The sequence below is a fragment of the Thunnus albacares genome, chromosome 12 (assembly GCF_914725855.1).
Source record: "Thunnus albacares chromosome 12, fThuAlb1.1, whole genome shotgun sequence".
Classification (NCBI taxonomy): Eukaryota; Metazoa; Chordata; class Actinopteri; order Scombriformes; family Scombridae; genus Thunnus; species Thunnus albacares.
The window spans coordinates 7,679,252-7,698,404 of record NC_058117.1 but is presented as its reverse complement, the minus strand read 5'-3'; the positions used below and the strand labels follow the sequence as shown (position 1 = coordinate 7,698,404).

At 38.3% G+C, this 19,153-nt stretch overlaps 1 protein-coding gene across 1 annotated transcript in view; it reads right to left on the bottom strand.

Annotated features, from left to right (window-relative positions):
• Window positions 1-3,744: 3,744 nt before the first annotated feature.
• LOC122993181 (sodium channel protein type 4 subunit alpha B-like) overlaps window positions 3,745-19,153 on the bottom strand; it is a 44,949-nt gene continuing 29,540 nt past the window's right edge. The window contains exons 17-27 of the mRNA XM_044367112.1: window positions 17,096-17,503; window positions 13,384-13,501; window positions 13,089-13,243; window positions 12,652-12,825; window positions 10,639-10,761; window positions 9,218-9,490; window positions 8,772-8,825; window positions 8,547-8,688; window positions 7,951-8,051; window positions 7,483-7,753; window positions 3,745-6,824 (exon numbers count right to left, since the gene is read on the bottom strand). Of these exons, the coding sequence (XP_044223047.1) occupies window positions 5,593-6,824; window positions 7,483-7,753; window positions 7,951-8,051; window positions 8,547-8,688; window positions 8,772-8,825; window positions 9,218-9,490; window positions 10,639-10,761; window positions 12,652-12,825; window positions 13,089-13,243; window positions 13,384-13,501; window positions 17,096-17,503 (3,051 nt within the window). The 3' untranslated portion in view covers window positions 3,745-5,592. The remainder of the gene's footprint in view (window positions 6,825-7,482; window positions 7,754-7,950; window positions 8,052-8,546; window positions 8,689-8,771; window positions 8,826-9,217; window positions 9,491-10,638; window positions 10,762-12,651; window positions 12,826-13,088; window positions 13,244-13,383; window positions 13,502-17,095; window positions 17,504-19,153) is intronic.

Below are 19,153 nucleotides of genomic sequence, written 5' to 3'. Positions count from 1 at the left end.
CAGCTCTCCCCCCACTTTATACCTGAATGGAGGTCTGATTAGCCAGAGTGATTGAAAACTGAAATAGAAGTATAAAGTTACATAACCTGGAAATACGTAAGTAACGTATAAGTATTGCAAAATTGTACCTAAGTACAGTATTTGAGTAGAATGTGACAATGCAGCAGATCTATCTGTTCAACAAATGAACTCTATTTCAAAATGTTTATTTTGGCATTTAAAATCTTTATGTCATATGTCAGAGTCATAATATTTCAGGTTGTTGGTGTATTATCCTTTCTGTTGCCCCTTATAGCATTTTCTCTGTCCATATATACCTTCACCTGGAACTAAGGGGCCAACAAACTCCCTCCATGCCATTTTCAAGCTGATCTGTAGGTATAAAAATCCCCTGGTGGTGGCAGTGAAGGCTTTCTAAACAGGGAGGGCCCAGTAAGTATCTGTCAGAGAAAGAGACACCATGGGAGGAGTATTGCCTCATCAGACCCCTTTTAATGAGGTCAATCTACATTTGTACTTTCTTACCACCAACAGCCAACCTGCAATGCAGGGCTGATAACTTGCAATTGTGGCTGATATGTAAGATGAGTGTAACTTTTGCTTTGAATTTTAAAAACCTCTTCTAGTAAAAGTGGCCGGTAAACTCTATCAGTGTCTATCATGTCTGTCATTGAATCACCATTTTGAATGAACCGAAACTTCCATTTGGAGATACAGAGAAAATTCCACTACAAGATTCCTGCACAGGGGACGGAAACTGGGTGAGCAGAGCCTCAGTTATATCACTGGAGATACAAAGGTCGTGTCCTCAGTATTTTTATATGGAAGTTTGAGTCCTCTGAAGTGCAGTTTGGATTCTGCAATAAACGGTTAAACATTATGAATTTTTAAAATCCCATAAAGTTCTTAAAATGGGAGGATTTCTTGGCCAAGAAAAATGGATTGTTTTGGTATCTTGTCAAAATCATGGCTTCAGTATTTCTGAAATTCTGTCTACAGCCCTGTTGGTGAGTGACACAGTACAAAAATCACTAGTTTACAGTCTGTGGCTGCTTTGCAACAGTCACATCAAAAAGTACGGAAGCCCATGTCTGCCAGGAAAAAAAAAAGACATTATGCATGATAAAAAATAAACATACTTGTGGTAAGTTAAATTATTATAAGTTGGTAAGAAAAATGGATAAACATGACCAAAATTTGATTTCATATTCATTTGATAACGCTGACAGCAACTGATTGACTAAATCAAAATTATGAGATACAAAGTCCAAATTCTGACTTATCAAGTCAAGATTATACGATAGTAAGTCAAACCTTTGACTTTGTAAGTCATAATTTTGATTTGGTCAAAATGTTGACTTACCATGACTGTTTTTATTTTTATCATGCATAACCCTCTTGATGGAAATGTGTTTAAGAAATTCATGAAAAACATGAGTCCTCCCTCCCTTAATACATCATGAACTGGTTCAGTGTTTACTGGTAATTTTCTTCATAAAAAGTATTTAAGTATCAACATTTTTAGGAAAACTGAAGTTACCCCAAACTCTTAGGACTGACTTTGTCTAATTGAAACACATTTTAGATGTTTAAGTTCACTCCAACACTGCACAAATTTACATGGAGACTATCCTGTTGAAAAATGTATTGCATTCCCACTGACCTCTCTGACTGATGATGACGAGGCACTATGTGACTCATGACCTTCGTTCAACTAAATGTTATTTGAATAAGTGGCACACGTAGAACATGCAATTCATGAAATGTCTTTTGCATTAGAGTTTATTATGTCCACATTATATGCAGACGATTTGTAATGCATTACATTGACATTGGCGTCTTTTACTGTATGCTGGTGCATTTTGTAATTAGACATAGTGCCTTTTTAATCTTTTTAAAAATGTTTTCTCTGTCTGATGAAGCTTTAATCTCCGCCACATGTCCAAACGTTTAAAAATCAGATCAATTACCAAGTCACATTCAGTCAAGTGGCACCTCACGCACAATCCCAAATTAAATTCAAAGTAAGCATCTGTCTATTATGAGGATGAATGGCAAAAGTATAGTGCATGTGTGTGTATGTGCTAGTTGTGTCTATGTATGTATGTCTGCATGTGTAGTGTATGTACGTGGGTGTGTGTATGTATGTGTGTGTAAGAGAGGGAGAGAGAGAAAGAGAGAGTGCGTGCATTTGTGTGTCTGTGAGTGTGTAATTAAAACAAGTGATTTTTTTTTTACACACAGATTATCCCTCTATCCCAGCTGGTCAGAGTTGGATTTGACCACCCCGACAACCAGAGAGAGGAAATCTCTTTGGGGCTAAATCCAAATTGGCACCCTTGATGATTTTTTTCCAAACTGAAAATGTGGGAGTGCTCAACTATTAACTTTAAATCAGCACTAAAATCTAAGCATAACAAAGCATCTTTGTAATACAACTAACTTACTTCTGCAAGAAGAGAGAATCATAACCTGCAGGCAGAAAATACACACGTGCCCAAAAAGGAAAATTTCTTTTGTTTTTTTATTATTTCTATGGCTTTTCACTTTTTATTAGTTTCCACGTCTACAGGAGATGTTAAGATGTTAAGTGAGCAGCAGCATCACAGTGTGATTGTGTGTCTGAGCCTCGATCTCTCCTAACATACCTCAGTGTAAGTCAATAATTGGCCATGAAGATCATAGGGAAAGAAGATTATCACTGTTTTCAGTCTCTATATGAGAAATCTGTGCTCAGGGAGGCACAGAAGATTCTGAACAACCGAACACACTGAGGTGTTGCCTGATTTTATTTGGGGCCTAAGATATTGTGATTTGATTATTTATTATCTGGTTTGATTATATCTGGTTTTATTATTTGAAACTATTGTCTTTTTATTATCTTTTATTATTTTAAAGAACTACTGTCTCACACTCAACATGTGAATTTAAGCATGTTTTTGCATGAGTGTATGTATGAACTATGTACTATGCATGTATGTGCATTGTGACGTTGTTGGCAAGTGTGTTGTGTGATGCAGTGGCTTGGAGCCCAAGACAAATTTCCCTGCGGGACAATAAAGTATATATTATCTCTTAATCAGCACAGGTCAACGTTGTTGAGGGGTTTTATGTGATTGTACTGCATTTGTGGAGGCATTATAAACAAATTCAAGCTTTAAAGGGCAATACACTCACAAGGACAGACAGCCATGTAGATGCAGAGGTTTGTGCACATCTGTCCTGTTTTTTTTATACACATGGACTCAGAGAGATTTAACAGCGCCCTGCCTTGTAATGAGGTCAAATCAGCTACAGTAACTGGTTCCTCATGTGAAATTGGAGAGACACTGCAGTTTTGAATGTTGCCTTCATTTGTTGTTTATGGCACAGCAAAGTATATTTCAAAAAAATCTATAAATGTAAAACATTCAAATAAACAAATTGCAATGCCAAATGACTATCTTGCTTAATTCACAGAATAATCCTAAACATTTGTCACCCAGCTATTTTAACTGTACTGAGAGTTGGAAAACCCACAAATATGGAAGAGGTTTATTACCATTTAATAAAGCAATCCATGAAATGATCGACCTAAATGCAATACAGACAATCAGGTTCTCAAGGAGAGTCTTTTTATATAAAAATGAACACAGTATATTTATATAATTTGATCATATCTTGTTATGGCCGTCATGAGAGTCACTGAAATGGTCTGTCAATATAAATACATTACAAAAAAATAGGTAAAAATTAGTTTTACATGTACAGCCTCAAAGCGCTTTACACAGTTAATTACAAAATGAGCTTTCAGTGCATTCATGCTCTTCCAATCCACATCCATCAGATCAAATTAAATGGTCTAAAGAGATTCAGAGAAGTGTGCGGACGACAATCAAAATCAGGCACATAATTCAGGGATTATGAGAACACACAGCCCTTCTTTGTAATCGACACACACATTAAACTCATAATGTGCCATGTTTGACAAAATGATTGGAAATTGTACTTTTTCAAATAATAAACATTGCAGAATATTTCTTCATATTAGTAGTATTGAATAACATCATTTCAAGAAATTGTGCTTTTTTCCATGCTGTTGTGCAATGAAATCAACACACCTAATGCTATTCTAACCAGGAGCCATGTCTCTATCATCACTTACAGCACCTTCTTTCAATCAAAGTGCATATCAAGGAATTATTTCACTGATCACACTGCTCATAATTAAAATTAAAAAAACACAAACATTAGAAATTATTGTTAATTTATGATTTTGACTTACTTTGGCATATATATTTTTCCTTAATTTAGATTTTTTCCCATTAATTTCCTATTTCAGTTGGGACATTTATGAGGAATTGAGCTTTGGTTTAAATCATATCGATAATACCTGAAAACTACATCATGAATGCTACTTTACTCCTCGTGTTAGCGCTAGTTGCTCATATAGTCTGTAGCTTTATGGGCATGTTTGGTGGGAACTGTGTGCTGGTCATCATTCACACACTCAGTATTCTCAGTCTGCTCTTAATTTGTTTGTCTGTTGGTTTATGAGCCAAGACAATCAAACCAGACAATCACACAGCTGTAAAAGTGTTTCAAACCCCTGAGCACTTGTAGTGAAAATGTGAATAGAAAGAATAGAAAATGTGGCTGCAGAACTTTCTTTTACAAATATATTTTTTCATAAATATTTTCTGTCATAAAAACAGGTTAGTAATTATATTATCTGATTGAATCTGCTGTTACAAACTTGAAAAAAGGGTCTTTCTTTCTTTCTTTCTTTCTGCTGCCTTGGTCAATTAGTATTTGTCTCTATAGTGTTCCTCCTGTCCTCAGCCTCAAGGTGTAATATTTTTTGCTCCAGATACAAATTTCTTTGTACATGTACAAAAATAGATTAATATAAACTCACCTGTTGAAAATAATTTTAGTGAATGTAGCAAATTAGCTGTTTTGCTAGCCAGCTATCGAGCTTAAAACATTCAACATTTTTGTAGCGGCAAAATGACTGGACACCACTAAGAAGATGACCATTGGTCCTATGAAACACTATGCAAGTGCTTATCTAACAGTAGTATAATGTCTGAAAAAACACTCCTTACAAATATTGTGCAGCAAATTTAAAATTTTAAATGAAAATTATGAATAAGAATTTAACATTCAGCAAAGTTTCTTGTAGTGAAATTGATGTCTGATGTTTCCTGATGTGTGAAACAAACTGCAGACCACGTGACGTTTTGAGTGAATGTAGGTAACATGTGCTAGTCATGTTTTATATGCTGTTATTAAAAATATTCAGTGAATTGATGTTGTAAAATCTGTCAACTGTTAATTTTTAAGATGGTGTGAGGACAAGTTTAACTTCCGAGCCCTCCTCCTCCTCCTCCTCCATGGAGCTTGTGACTGTGTATCAAACAAAACTGACTTTTGAGTTGTTCAATTTAAACTGAGGCTGTGAGTTAATTAAATATATTGTATAATTCTTCGGCATCTGCTAATACATATAAAAAAAGTTCATCTCTTTGACCATGAGTGATTTTGAGCTATATTCTCTGCTGTAAACAAAACAAACAAAAACCACACAAACACACTCCACACAATCAAGTCTCAAAGAAAAGTTTCCTCATAGTTTTCACCAGGTTCCCCGAGTTCAGAGTCTCTGGATATTGATCTGAAGACCTCAGAGAGGTCACTGGCTGCCCTGGTCACACTGTCATAAGATGGTGGTGAGGACAGTAGGGTGGCCTCTGCTGTCTGTTCATCCTCCATCCCTACAGGTCCATAGTGATGTATCATAGAGGCTATCAGCCCCTCCGTCTCCGGAGCATTCTCCACATCCACTACAGTCTCATAGTTTATTTGTCTGTAGAGGTAGGATGCCTGCTTCACTTGCCGGCGGACCAGATGCCTCCTATAACACCTCTGAATGATGATGGCAGACACCTCCTCCAGTTTGCGGCGCAGTGTGGAAGTGATGGGCTCATGGGAAATCTTAGAGGGGTTAGCCATCATGAACTTCTCCTCCATTTGCTGCTTGAGAGCATCCATCTCACCTGACTCTCCCAGGACCCGCTTTGTGAAGGCAAATAGGATATCCAGACAGTGGATCCTATCCCCGCTGACCATGGGAAGATCCATGGCGATCAGCTTGATCTTGTTGGGCTTGGCAATGCGCAGTGGCTCCGACAGAGTGTCAGCAAAGCTCGACAGCATGGAAAACTCAATGAACTGTGTGGCCTCAGAATCAAACTTCTCCCAAACCTCATAAAACATCTCAAAGTCATCCTCGCTCAGTGGTTCTGTACTCTCCTCTGTGGCAACGCTGAAGTTCTCCAGAATTATTGCTATGTACATATTTACCACAATGAGGAAGGAAATGATTATGTAACTAACAAAGAAAGCTATGCCCATTGAGGGGCTGCCACAGTTCCCCCGAGTATTAGTGCCAGTATTGACAAAGTTTGCATCGCACTCCTCTGGGGAGCTGGCCATTATAGGGCTCAGGAGGTTGTCCCAGCCTGCCGAGGTGCTGATCTGAAAAAGGCAGATCATACTGTTCCCGAAGGTCTCAAAGTTAAACATGTCATCAATCCCGTCTTGTTTTTTCACGTAGGCAAAGTTCGCCATACCGAAGATAGCATAGATGAACATGACGAGGAAAAGCAGGAGGCCAATGTTGAACAGTGCAGGCATGGACATCATTAAGGCAAACAGTAAAGTCCTTATTCCTTTGGCTGCACGTATGAGTCGAAGTACACGCCCTATCCTTGCCAGTCTGATGACTCGAAACAGGGTCGGAGACACAAAGTACTTCTCAATGATGTCTGCAAGAACAATCCCTGAAATGAGAAACACAGATGAGACAGGAATAGTTCGTCTTAAAGCCCCATTATACACTTATTCACACAATATACTTACTGCAATGCTGCACTGGTATATTTTAATATTAACAATGGATCAAATAACTATGTGTAATATGAAAGGGGTTGCTAAACCCACAGAGAACTATCAACCAGCTCCGCACTACGGAGCGCTTTAGCATCTTTCAGCGCATTGTTTTGGCTTTCTGGCCATGTAATAGAATGACAGAACATTTTTAAGGGAATAGTACAAAACTTGGGAAATATCGGTACCATAATCCGCATAAAAAACAAAATGTAAAAACAATTTAACGGGTAGTTATGTGCTGGACGATTTCTTGGGTGGGAGCAGTGACTTAATTGTTGTTTCTTGAACTCATTAAGCATACAAATAAGGAAGTGGTATTGATCTTCTGATTTACCTTTCAGCAAGAAAGCAAATAAGCATATTTCCAAAAATGTTGAACTATTCTTTTGAGGTTTTTATTTTGTATGTGGATATCAATCAGCATCAAAATATTTACACATGGGGTACATATGGTGGATTTGTTTGATTCTAGACAGTGTGGAAGTTATAAGAAAATAGAAAAAGTGTTCAAAATATATTTTACTAACATCATGTGTCTGCTCTACCTACCCACAATGGAGAGAATTATCACCACGAAATCAAAGATGTTCCATGCAACTGTAAAGAAATAACAGCGGAGGGCAAAGATCTTGATCAGGCATTCGGTGGTGAAGATCACAATGAAGACCAGGTTGATCTTGTTGAGGATGGTCTCCATGCGCTCCGACTGCTCATCTGTTTCTACCATCATGGTCACCATGTTGAGGATGATGAGCATCATGATCATGATGTCAAAGGCTTGCTCTGACACAAGATCAAAGAAGAAGGCTTGGAGAATGTTCTAGGGTCAAGAAATACAGACGGCGATTCAGTCAGCAGGCATAACATCAATTATACAATATTTAATTTGCATGCAGGTCAATATGCAGAGGTTAATAGTATCACATAAGAAACAATGAAAAGGATGAATTACACACATACTGTATATGTAAAAAGACATGTAGAAATGTGTGTCATTTGTGAATTGTGATATCTTACCGCAGGCCTTGGTATTGGCTTTTGAGGCTTTTTAGATCCTAACTTCTTCATAGCATTATAGTACTTCTTTTGTTCTTCAGTCATGAAGATATCCTGACCACCTAAGTATAATGAAAAATATCTAACATTATCTTTAGAGAAAAAAAAAAAATTCTTCTACATTTTTAACAGGAAAAACAAGTCCTTCAGAGTCACTTGGTATTTGCACACAGTTTTGCTTGCAGAAGCAAAAAAGCTAAATATTTGAAATCCATGACTGTGTAATTATTGTGTGAGTGAACCTGAGTTGCCTTAATGCAGGCTAAGTATTTGGTACGGGTTTAAATAAAGGAAGTGGCTATTGGTATGGATTCCTCCATTCAAATTGTTTCAAAATGGAGGAATGTTTTTGCTTGCAGGTGATACTCCAATCCTTCCCATGGTTTGGGTTAAAATGGTTAGCTTTAGGCACAAGGGCTACTTGATTATGGTAATCCTGTGGATTAATGGCAAACTCAGTAAATTATTGCACCGGTTCCATTGCCTTAGTCGGTGCCTTAAATAAATACTAATAATTATTTGCAAATACCAAATGAATCAGGCCTGATTATTAATACTCATCTTTCTTTTCTGCTGATTGAAATTGTCAATAATGACACCGATGAAGAGATTGAGGGTGAAGAAGGAGCCGAATATGATGAAGACGACGAAGTAAAGGTACATGTAGAGGTTGATTTCTCTGATGGGCTGCTCCTCCACCTGAAAACAACCAGTTTAGTCAGTCAGCCAGTTACTGTAACATGTTTATGATAAAAGCCCTGGAAGCACAAAGACATACTTACTCCTCTTGAGTCAACAGCTGCATGCATTATTTCCATCCATCCTTTGAATGTAGCCTATAATACAATACAATATGACACAGCATTACTGTCTGGGCATTGACTTTAACAACAACATTATAATATGGCCTGAACTAATATTTTGATCACATTCATTGTCAACATGACACAAGAACAACATCATTCCTAAAATATAAATGTTCTCCATGTAAAGCCAAACGGGAATGAGTCTATATTTGTGACTGTCTAAATGGGTGGATTGAGTGAAGTCTGAAGAGGAACAGAATGAACAATGAAGAACAGCTTGTTGCTTTGTTGCCACTCCAGACAGTTTGAGTAGTATCTTTTAAGAGATCAAGCATTATGATAAGACTCTTGTGATGGCAGCAGTAGTGACTGAGAAGAGGGCACAGCTGAGTGGCTGATGGCAGACTTTAAAACAAACTCACCACTTGCAGAAGGGAAAGGTAGCCGAGGCCAACATTGTCAAAGTTGACCTTCACTTTTGTCCAGTAGAACTGGGTGTCGTTCATGGAGAGGCACTCTGACTTGTTGTTGACTATAGAGATACTGTGGATGAAGCCCGTTTTGTTCACGCACTTCCCGAACTTGCCAGCGAACAGGTTGACTCCCATGATGCTGAAGATGAGCCAGAAGATGAGACACACAAGCAGCACATTCATGATGGAAGGGATGGCGCCTATGAGAGCGTTCACAACCACCTGATGAGCAACAAACAAGAAACAAGTTAGTCCCACAAAACAGAGGTCCTCTATTAAAATCACTTGAAACTTCTGAGTTCTCTATTCAACCCAAGCACATAATATATGTAACATAAAATATATCTGAATGACTGAAAGCTCAATTTTAACTCGGAGCCATTCCTACAGACTGATTTAAAGGATAAGACTGGTGATATTCTATAATTTTATTATTTTAATCTGTTGAAAAGACCAACAACATGACTTTCAGCGACAAGCCCCTTCAGTCCTGCAGAAGATGTACATTTTTAAAAATAAGTCTTGCTTTAACATCGCTGGTTTCCTTTTATCAACTTAATTTTTGTCAATGTGATTCAGTGTAATACATAAGATAAAAGAGTCACAAATACAGTTTTAATTTTAAAAAAAGGCTCACTAATTTCCTATAGCTGGGCAGTGTAGTTTTTAGCTAACATCCCTCAAACAGAAGTATATAATACATTTGTTGGGAACTATTTTCAGCTACAGATGTGGTGGTGGTTGGGAGTATCTACAGCATCAGGATGATGGATATGGGAATGATGCAAAATAAATTATTGTTTGTGTGTTCATGGTAATGAATGAACGGAGGAATGAGTTTTATCAGATTTTGACAGCACAGACACAACATTGTTAGTTGTTTAGCAATAAGAAAAATATAGAATATCACCAGACTTATCATCAGGGCAGGTTTGTGTTGTCTTTGAGTTGACACATAACTGAACTTCTTTCCAATATTAGCTATATATAATATTCCTATTATTATTCCTAAAGAAATAATCAAAATCACTACAATTTTAAGTGTGAATCCAGTTCAGTGGAGGCATGCCCATGCAATCTGCAATCAAGCCTCCCTATATTTTATATCCCTGTGTTTCATAGTTATGACTGAATAGCTATAAACATCCAGTATCCTTAGTCTAAAGTGTATATTTCCTTTAAATTTCATGGAAATCTTTAAGGAAATGAGACTCTTGTTAGACATGTAATTGATGTGTAAAGTAAACCTACCCTCCTTGGTGGAAGTAATGAACCTGAGATTAATCAGCAACTTACTAATCAACAGAAACGCAGCTGTAAAAGATACACTGTATGTGCCATCAGTGAAGAGCAGAACTTTTTATTCTCACCCTCATGCCCTCAAATCTGGACAGAGCTCTGAGAGGTCTCAAAGCCCGGAGGGTCCTCAGGGACTTGATAGCAGCAAAGTCTGAATATCCCAATGAGTTTGCTACCAGGCTTATCAAGGAGACCTGTATGGAGAATAGAAAGAGATTTGGACTGTGAGAATCAAAATCATGAATTTGAATGCAACTTTAAACCTTTGGGGAAAAAGTAGTAATGTCCTTCTTTATAACTCAAAAAGTAAATATATTATAAAGGAGACATACATTAACACAAAGATCTGTATATATTTTCTACGCAATTATGATAATTTAAAAAGAAAAAAAAAACATAATAAAAGACAGGAAGAAAACATTTGAAGAGCCATATTTTAGAGTTTTTTGTGTATTTTGGGACATTCCACAGTTAGGAACACAATTATTGAACTTTTGAGGTTTAGATTGGTTTTGGTTGTTGTATTCTCTTTTAGCAAATTTAGACTTCCACTCTATTCTACATCCAAAACAGACAAAACAAAATGGTATTCCGCTGTTGAATGACCCTTGGATGACAGCTATGAATGGTAATGGCATGATATAAATGAAAGAAACTCATGTCATGACTGAAGATGACAAAACACAGACAAGTATGCACATATGCACAAAAAGTGTCCATGCATGCATACTCAGCTATATATGCATATATTATATGTATATATATCAAATAGAGTGAGTTTTATAAAGAATTTTTAAGAAATCTGTCTTTGCCAAATTTGTTTCCCAATTTGCATCCAATTGATCCAATAAGTTCATTAAAACAATTTAGGGCTCATAAGGTCCCAATGGTCTGTATTTCTTTATAAAAGTCTATTTACAGATGTGTTCAATATATCTAAAGAAGATACTCAAAATTATTTCTCAGGACAAGAGACGTCTTTGGCTCCAAGAAAGTACAGACGGAAAAAATACAAAAGCACAGTAAAGGAAAAGTAGGCTGGTACTTTTCATTGAGAGAAGCGTAAAGTAGGGAGTTGACAGACTTTGCAATGACCAACAGAATTTGTGTTTTCTTCAAAACAGACATAACAAGTAACAATCAGTACATGAGTCAGACACAACAGTTTTGACATGAATTCAAACGGTACATTTCTAAATTAAAAATAAGACTGATAATGTCTGTTTAGCAACATTTTTATACCAGATCTTCTGTAGATAAACGACAGAGTACATGGCACTACGTTTGTTTTTGATATAAAAGCCAAGGTCCTGTAGTAACATCAACTGATTCAAAGAATCATGAACTGATTTTTAAAAAAATCATAAGAAATTCATTTGTTTGGTAACAAGACAGTGGCTTTTGACATCACAACAGAAAGCACTTACAAGTGAAGAAACACAGAAGCATTTGTGATGCAGATGCAGACGTTTTCATTCCCAGAGCTCATACTCACCTGGGACCTGCTAACTAGAACTTACCCTAACAATAGAGCGGTCTGTGGCAATCTGTGTAACAGCAGGTGAAATCAGAGGAAGTCAAGTCAGGCCTCGGGCTGCACGCCACGGGCACTTTGGATGGACTACGCGCTACAGAGTCACATCCATTTTAACCCAACAGTGTACATGGAGATGCTCACAAACTGTAACATGACTCCGATCACTGGAGCACTTCTTTCAATTTGTCTGGCCAGATCCTGGCATAAGAGCAGCTGTAAAACTGTAAAATGTAACTGTTTCAGTGTGTAATTTAGTAATCTGAATGTTTCTAGTAAATTATTTCAGGTCCTGAAACGGTTGAGTAGACTTTGTTTAAATTAGATCAAGAAAGTGGCCAGTTATTGAAAAGTATAAATGAACTGTCAAGTGCTTTCCTGTACATAATATGACACTTACCACACTGTAAGTCCCACAATCATGAAAACATATCAGCTACATTCAGCTACAATGAGAGGGATTACAGTTCAGCCGGAATCTTCAAAATGTGATCTTTCATTCACAGCATCCTTTCAAAAACGGACAAGGTTCACCAAAATGTTCACTTACGTCCACGATGAGAAAGTCGAGCCAGCACCAGTAGTTGGTGAAGTACTTCTTGAAGCCGTATGCGATCCACTTGAGGAACATCTCCAGCACAAAGATGTAGGAGAAGACCTTGTCGGCATACTCCAACACCACTTTTACGACTTTTCTCTTCTCAATGTAGATGTCTTCAAAGGCCTGCAGCAGCACAGGGACAGCAACATGAGAAAATAATAATATAACCGTATCCACACAGTCCACACAGTTGAACACTGTCTGTAATTTTCTGTGTTTTGGTTGAAAGGTAGAGTAATAAGCTGGTCTGAAGTAATTTTGCTTTGCTATTCTGCAGGTGATATCTGAGCTGAACTGGGATCAGACACAGAAAGCACTTTTTTTTTTACATTCAAGATGTTGTCTGGTAAATTTTAAAAAAAGCAATGTGTCAAGCAAAGACGTACCAGAGCCCCGCTGCTGAGCAGGATCATGAAAATGATGAAGGTCTCAAACCAGCTGTGCTCCACAATCTGGTAGCAGGTCTTCCTCAGTCTCCACCAGGCCTGTCCCAGACCGCGGCTAGTGTCCACATCGCAGCACTGACAGTGCCTCATGCACACTGTAAGAATAAACCAGCACAGATTACGTCATAAGGAAAGAACAATTGTCATTAATGTTAGCTTTAGCTTTGAAATACAGTATTTTAACAATTTTTGTAGTGTTATAACTCTCAAACTGAATGTGAAATTGTATACACACATTCTGGGAAGCATTCCTCTGGCTCCATACTCTCTTCATCCAGCTCAAATAAATAGCCCATCTCATCTCCAGGCTTCCTTAGATCCACCGTGCTTCCCTCTGACAGGCTGATATTCTCCTGAGAAGTAAAAAAGTCACACTGTTACCAACCAATAGCTCACTTATATTCTTATTAACCTTAGATCCATTATGGGCTGGTCCCTGGACTGAATGAACCCCTCAAATGTGTGAAGCTGAAAGATAATCAGGATTAATCATCAATACCAGGTTCTTATTCATTTAAAACACAGAATATAGACTGTGTCAAGTAACAAACAATTGAATGCAAAAACACCAGCTATGACATCACTGACTGGGGTGTGGCCAGATGTGCAATATGCTTTAAACTTTCAACCCAAGCAGAGCGGTGCAGCAGCAGTTTTCTGCCCTGTATGATCCAGTGTGGATTCATCCCATCAAAGCTTGCTCACCTAGATGCAGTGCCTTGCCTTTCAATCTCCTCTGAGCCTTAATACAATTTTGATGAGATTTCCGTGTGTTGTAACAGCAACATATTTAACATGATTTATAGGACAGAGGTGCAGCTTCAATCCTATAAAATGGTATGAAGTCTAATCTAGTATTAAAGAGCATGCAGAGGACCCGGAGACAAGATTACCAGCATCACCAGTCTTAGTGGTCAAAGACAGAGAAGAGAGAATGATGCCATTTTGTTGAGTCTACGTTATATCTAGTATAACAGCAGGATCAGTGCAGTGGTGTATGCAGTTGTGATACAGGTGCACATTGTTGACTGTAAAGAAAGTCACTTGAAAAAACTTGTAAAGTGAGTAGCTAACTTCTTAATAGCCACGATCTTCTGATTTTTTTTGTGTGTATCTGGAGCTCTACACGTGTAAAATGTATCCTTCTTTACTGCTGAGCAGCTGCTGATGCCCAGTTAAGCTGACAGAGGGCAGGAGGAAGAGGGTTTTTTTTTTCATTTCCATTTCCCCTGATGCCTAATTCTGGTGTGGTGTGGAGCTCGGCAGGAAAAGAGGAAGAGAGAGCGCCAGACTGCAGCCCGCTCAGCTCAGCCTGGCCCTGCCTGGCTCTGCTCAGCTGTGTCAGTTTAATCTGCTCTGCAGGGCCTGGCTCCACATCTGCGCCGCTGCTGTCTGCCTGCCAGAGAGGACAGGAGCGACACACCCTCCACCTCAACAACACCCGACCCGCAGGACACTCAGAGATGGAGGAGAAGGGGAGAAACTGGAGGAGAGAATGACAGTGAGACACGGGGAGGAAACAAGGAGTTTGACAAAGAGCGACTGAGAGAGGGGGGGGGGGGGGGCTTGTTAAGGTATTGAATGGTCAAAGGCAACAATAGCACCTTAAATAATAATAAGCAATGCTTACAGGGCCATCGGATCTAATTTTACTCATCAGTGTGTGGTGATTATTCATTATCGTCTCAGCTTGTCACGTTACTGCTCCCATATTCAAACAGCTGTTTACATTTGTTTACATTTGTGCTTTTCCTACTGTGACAAATCAAAATGTCTTCCATGAAAAAGGCCTGTTACAAGACATTATTGTGCAGACCACTAAACACATGTTTGTCACACACCTGGCTGTGACAGAGAGGTGGCTAATAACAACAGTTTATCAGCATTACATTATGTTTTTTCAGTGACAGCTAAAGTTTAGGAAACTCCAAAATGTTCTTTGTCATTTTGACAGTTTGAATAATTGCAAATGATTTAAACAAATTAGAGGTAAGTCTGGTTGATTTTCTTATTTTGATCATTTGTACAACTTGTACAACTCAGCTTTCTGAATTCACTGCATGATGTTACATGGACTCTTAATAACTCAGCAGTTCAAAAATCTGGATTCACAAGTCATATTTCTCTCACCAGGGCACTGGTTTGAGTCAGAGTTCACCTTGTCTGCTTTGCAGATTAACAGATTATGTGTCCGGAAAGCCTCCACATTCACGTCCTCTTCACTGTCCACCCCCACCATCTCTACAGCCTAGTGTCCCTCCTCCATCTGCTCATCAACCCCTCACTGTGCTTTATTTCTGAATGACATGAGTGGTAGCGAATCAGAATCTGAGGACCGGAAAATTATTAAATTCTGCATCTTGGTCAATGTTATTTCACTTGAAACTAAGAGTCAAAGCTATGAAAAACAAAGGTGACGAATCCTATGAAAGAACTTTCAAATAAGTCATATAACATAATATACAATTTAATTTACGGTCCATTGTTTCATAATAAGTACATAATCATTTCCTGGAGGTTTCTAGAATTATGTAATTTGCTATTGATAATAGGGAAGATTTAAAAAATGTTTAATTAGTATGCTTCCAATGAATTAAAGAAATTGTTTGAGATTTGGGGGAAATATGCTTATTTCCTCTCTTGCCGAGAGTTCAATGAGAAGATTGACATCAACTCTTACCTCTGTACAGTAAATATGAAACTACAGTCAGCAGCTAATTAGGTTAACTTACCTTAGTATAAAAACTAGAAACAGGGGGAAACAGCAAGCACGGGTTGGTCCAAAGGTAGCAAAATCTGTCTATTAGCACCTCTAAAGCTCGCTGATTAACACGTTGTATCTTGTCTGTACAAGAACCAGGGTGTAAAAATGACATGTTGTGGTTTTTACTGGGAGTTATGTGGCAAACTAGTTCTTGGTCATGCGTAGTAACTTCCTGCAGTCTTGTCATGACCATGAGACCAGCCAAGCAGCAGAGACTCCAGGAAGTTACTGAGCCCTGCTGAGAAATTTTCCGGTACAGCTAAACTACCTGAACCAGCTGCTGGTGGTAGCTTCACACTGTACCCTGCAGACATGAGCAGCTTATGCACACTCCCACCTAAATCTATCTCATCTGCAAGAAGGTGAATAAGCCTATTTTTTTCAAAATGACAAATTATTCCTTTAATTCAGTTTTTTTGCCTGCATAACATTGTAAGTCTTTTAGCACAGCAGGTTAGCTGAACATGCAAAAATGTGAAAGATTGATGAATGAATAGTGACTTGAGTTTAAATGGACCAGTTCTTTCAAAGAAAACACTATTTCCCCTATAATTAGTCACAAATTACATAGTTGTACTCAAAATGATTGAGAAATTACAGACCCATCAGACCCATTTTTATATTGTATGTCCTATGAACTGAGAGATTTCAGCCTGCTATCTGCATTCACTTTTGCTAAAATATGTTTTTAATTCATTGCCTTTTTCTGTTTGTTGGGAGTTTATCTCAACACGCACCAGGCACAAAGCTGAAAAGCAACCTGGATGCGGTTCAGTCTCCAATCCATGAAAACCCACATCAAACACAAGGAGGACATACACACACCATATATGGGTAGAATTAACCTGCATCCTTTCTTGCTGTGACAATGTTGAAACTTCTGAGCATCTGGCTTCACCAACAGCAGTGATGTCACAGCACATGGTTTCCATCAGCAGTCAAAAGCAACAAACCTGATCTGACATCACTGTAATGCATTTTGCACCTCCGTATACTCGAACATTTCAACCAGTAAAGAACACGTAGAGATGTGATTAAGAGTTAATGTTCCCTTGGATAAATTAAGTCTCTCCTATATTTTATGTAGCTGACCATATTAAAAACTACTAGGTATGGAGAAGAGTAAACCATGACAATGAGTGCAGGTCTCATGTAAAAACACATATCTGGAAATATGACTCACTTTTTCTTCATCCTCTGACGACTCAGAAATCTCCTCCTCCTCCAGAAACTCCACATCTGACTCTCCAGGTGCGATGGGAACGATAACAGTCAGGTTGGGGTTGGTCATGTAGCTGTCCTCTTCTGGTATGATGTTCTTCTCTCCATAGCATCCAAAAATTCCCCCATTGCTTTCCACATGATTGCTAACCAGTTTGATAGAAGCCTGACTGACTTCCTTGGCCTTCTGCCGCCGGCGTTTCTCGCTGCGGTTGAAGAGGTCGATGATGTTTGTGATGAACCAGGAGGTGCCGTTCTGAATGCGGGCGATGGCGATCTGGATGTTATTCAAATCGCCATCTTCATCTGGAGCGGAGAGGTTGTCGGAGCTGAAGGAGCTGAGCAGCAGGGCCAGGAAGAGATTCAGCACCTGTTGGCCAACAAACGTTGCATATGATGCAAAGAAGAGGAAAGATTACGTAGAAAATACTCTCTCTATACATTATCTATTTTTCTTTACAAAGCTGAGTGTAGTTTATCCTGTAAGCTGATGGATAATGCATGACAAGATATCCCACATATTTTGTAAACATTGGAAAATCCTTCATTGTAAATTCAGGAGGATATTATACCCAAACATGCTTAGAGACACATATGGCTTCTGGTGCTTTCAGCTATTCTGAACTCAAGTTTCCAAGCATCTGACTCCCAAGTAATCTGTTTACTAGCTTAGAGAGTAGCAGCATCAAACACTCTGCACTGTATATGTATGTTTGAGGGCTTGCATGTATCTGTGTGCGTGTATGACATGCACAGTTGGTGCACAAGGATCATCTTTAGCCACTGAGCCAGTCAGAGATGGGGAGCATGAGCAGATGATTAGTGATGAATGCCCTTCGACCTTCTCGCCCCTAAGCATCCTGGATAATCCCTTGGATAAACAGCTTTCCTACGATTCATGTGCAGAGGAGGTTTCTGTCCATTAAACTCCATAAGGACCACTGTTGTGATCTGGTCTTTGCCCTAACAAGGCAATAGAGTCGCTGTCGCAACAGAGTGTCTGTATCCAGCAGGTTTAAAACAAGAGAAACTGCTACATGCTGCTGACAGGAAGGGGTACCAGGTTATACTGGTGTGAAACCTACACCTTTTTGTGGGATTTTTCCCTTATCTGTGTTTTAGGATAGAGGATGTCTTATCCTGTACAGATTGTAAACCCCTTTTAAGGTTAATCAAGACCAGTGGTGAGTCTGTGTCCATTGGGAAAAGGGAGGTTTTGTTATGATTATGGCTTCAGAGACCTAGGTGCCAATTTACAGATTGTGAACATGTGGCGAAATACTTTGAGTTTTTGCTCTTTTAAGTCTCACATTACCATCACTGAAGTACGCATTCTATGTGCTGTATTTTCACCTTATTTTATCTTACATTTATTAATATAATCAAATGGGTTTTATTTTCCATCTTATGTACATTTACATGTTTTTATGTTCATTTAGTCTTTTTTGATGTGAAGCCCTTGGTGGATGTAATTTCTTTTGTTGTAAAGCACTTTGAGCTGCATTTTTTGAATGAAAGGTGCTATACAAATAACGTTATCATTATCATTATTATTATTATTATTACAAGTAAAACTGTGATTTTGGGCTACGTAAAGGCCATGGAAAAAATATTTCAGTGTTCAACAAAAAGGTTTTTAAACCTTTAGGTGTTCTGACAGACAGATACATTTCAGAGAATAGGATTAAATGTGGTACAAACTAGCATTTAAAGGCAGAAGGAACAGAGGGCATGCTGGGAACAGGTGTTTGAACCATATCCAACAGGAACTCACACATTCAAAGCTTTGCTCCATTTAAAACAAAAAAAATTATGTGACAGAACTGATTTAATCTAGGTGCAAACGATGCTCATATTTCAGTGTATTATGCTATTTTAATATGTTCTCCTCATGATCGGGAAAAGCCAATGACTGGCAGTACTGTGAGCCTGCACTTGCATAATAGTAAAAATAGAATAAGAAGAAATGCAATGGATTACGGCAAAAGGTCATGATAATGCTAATACGATAAAAATGAGA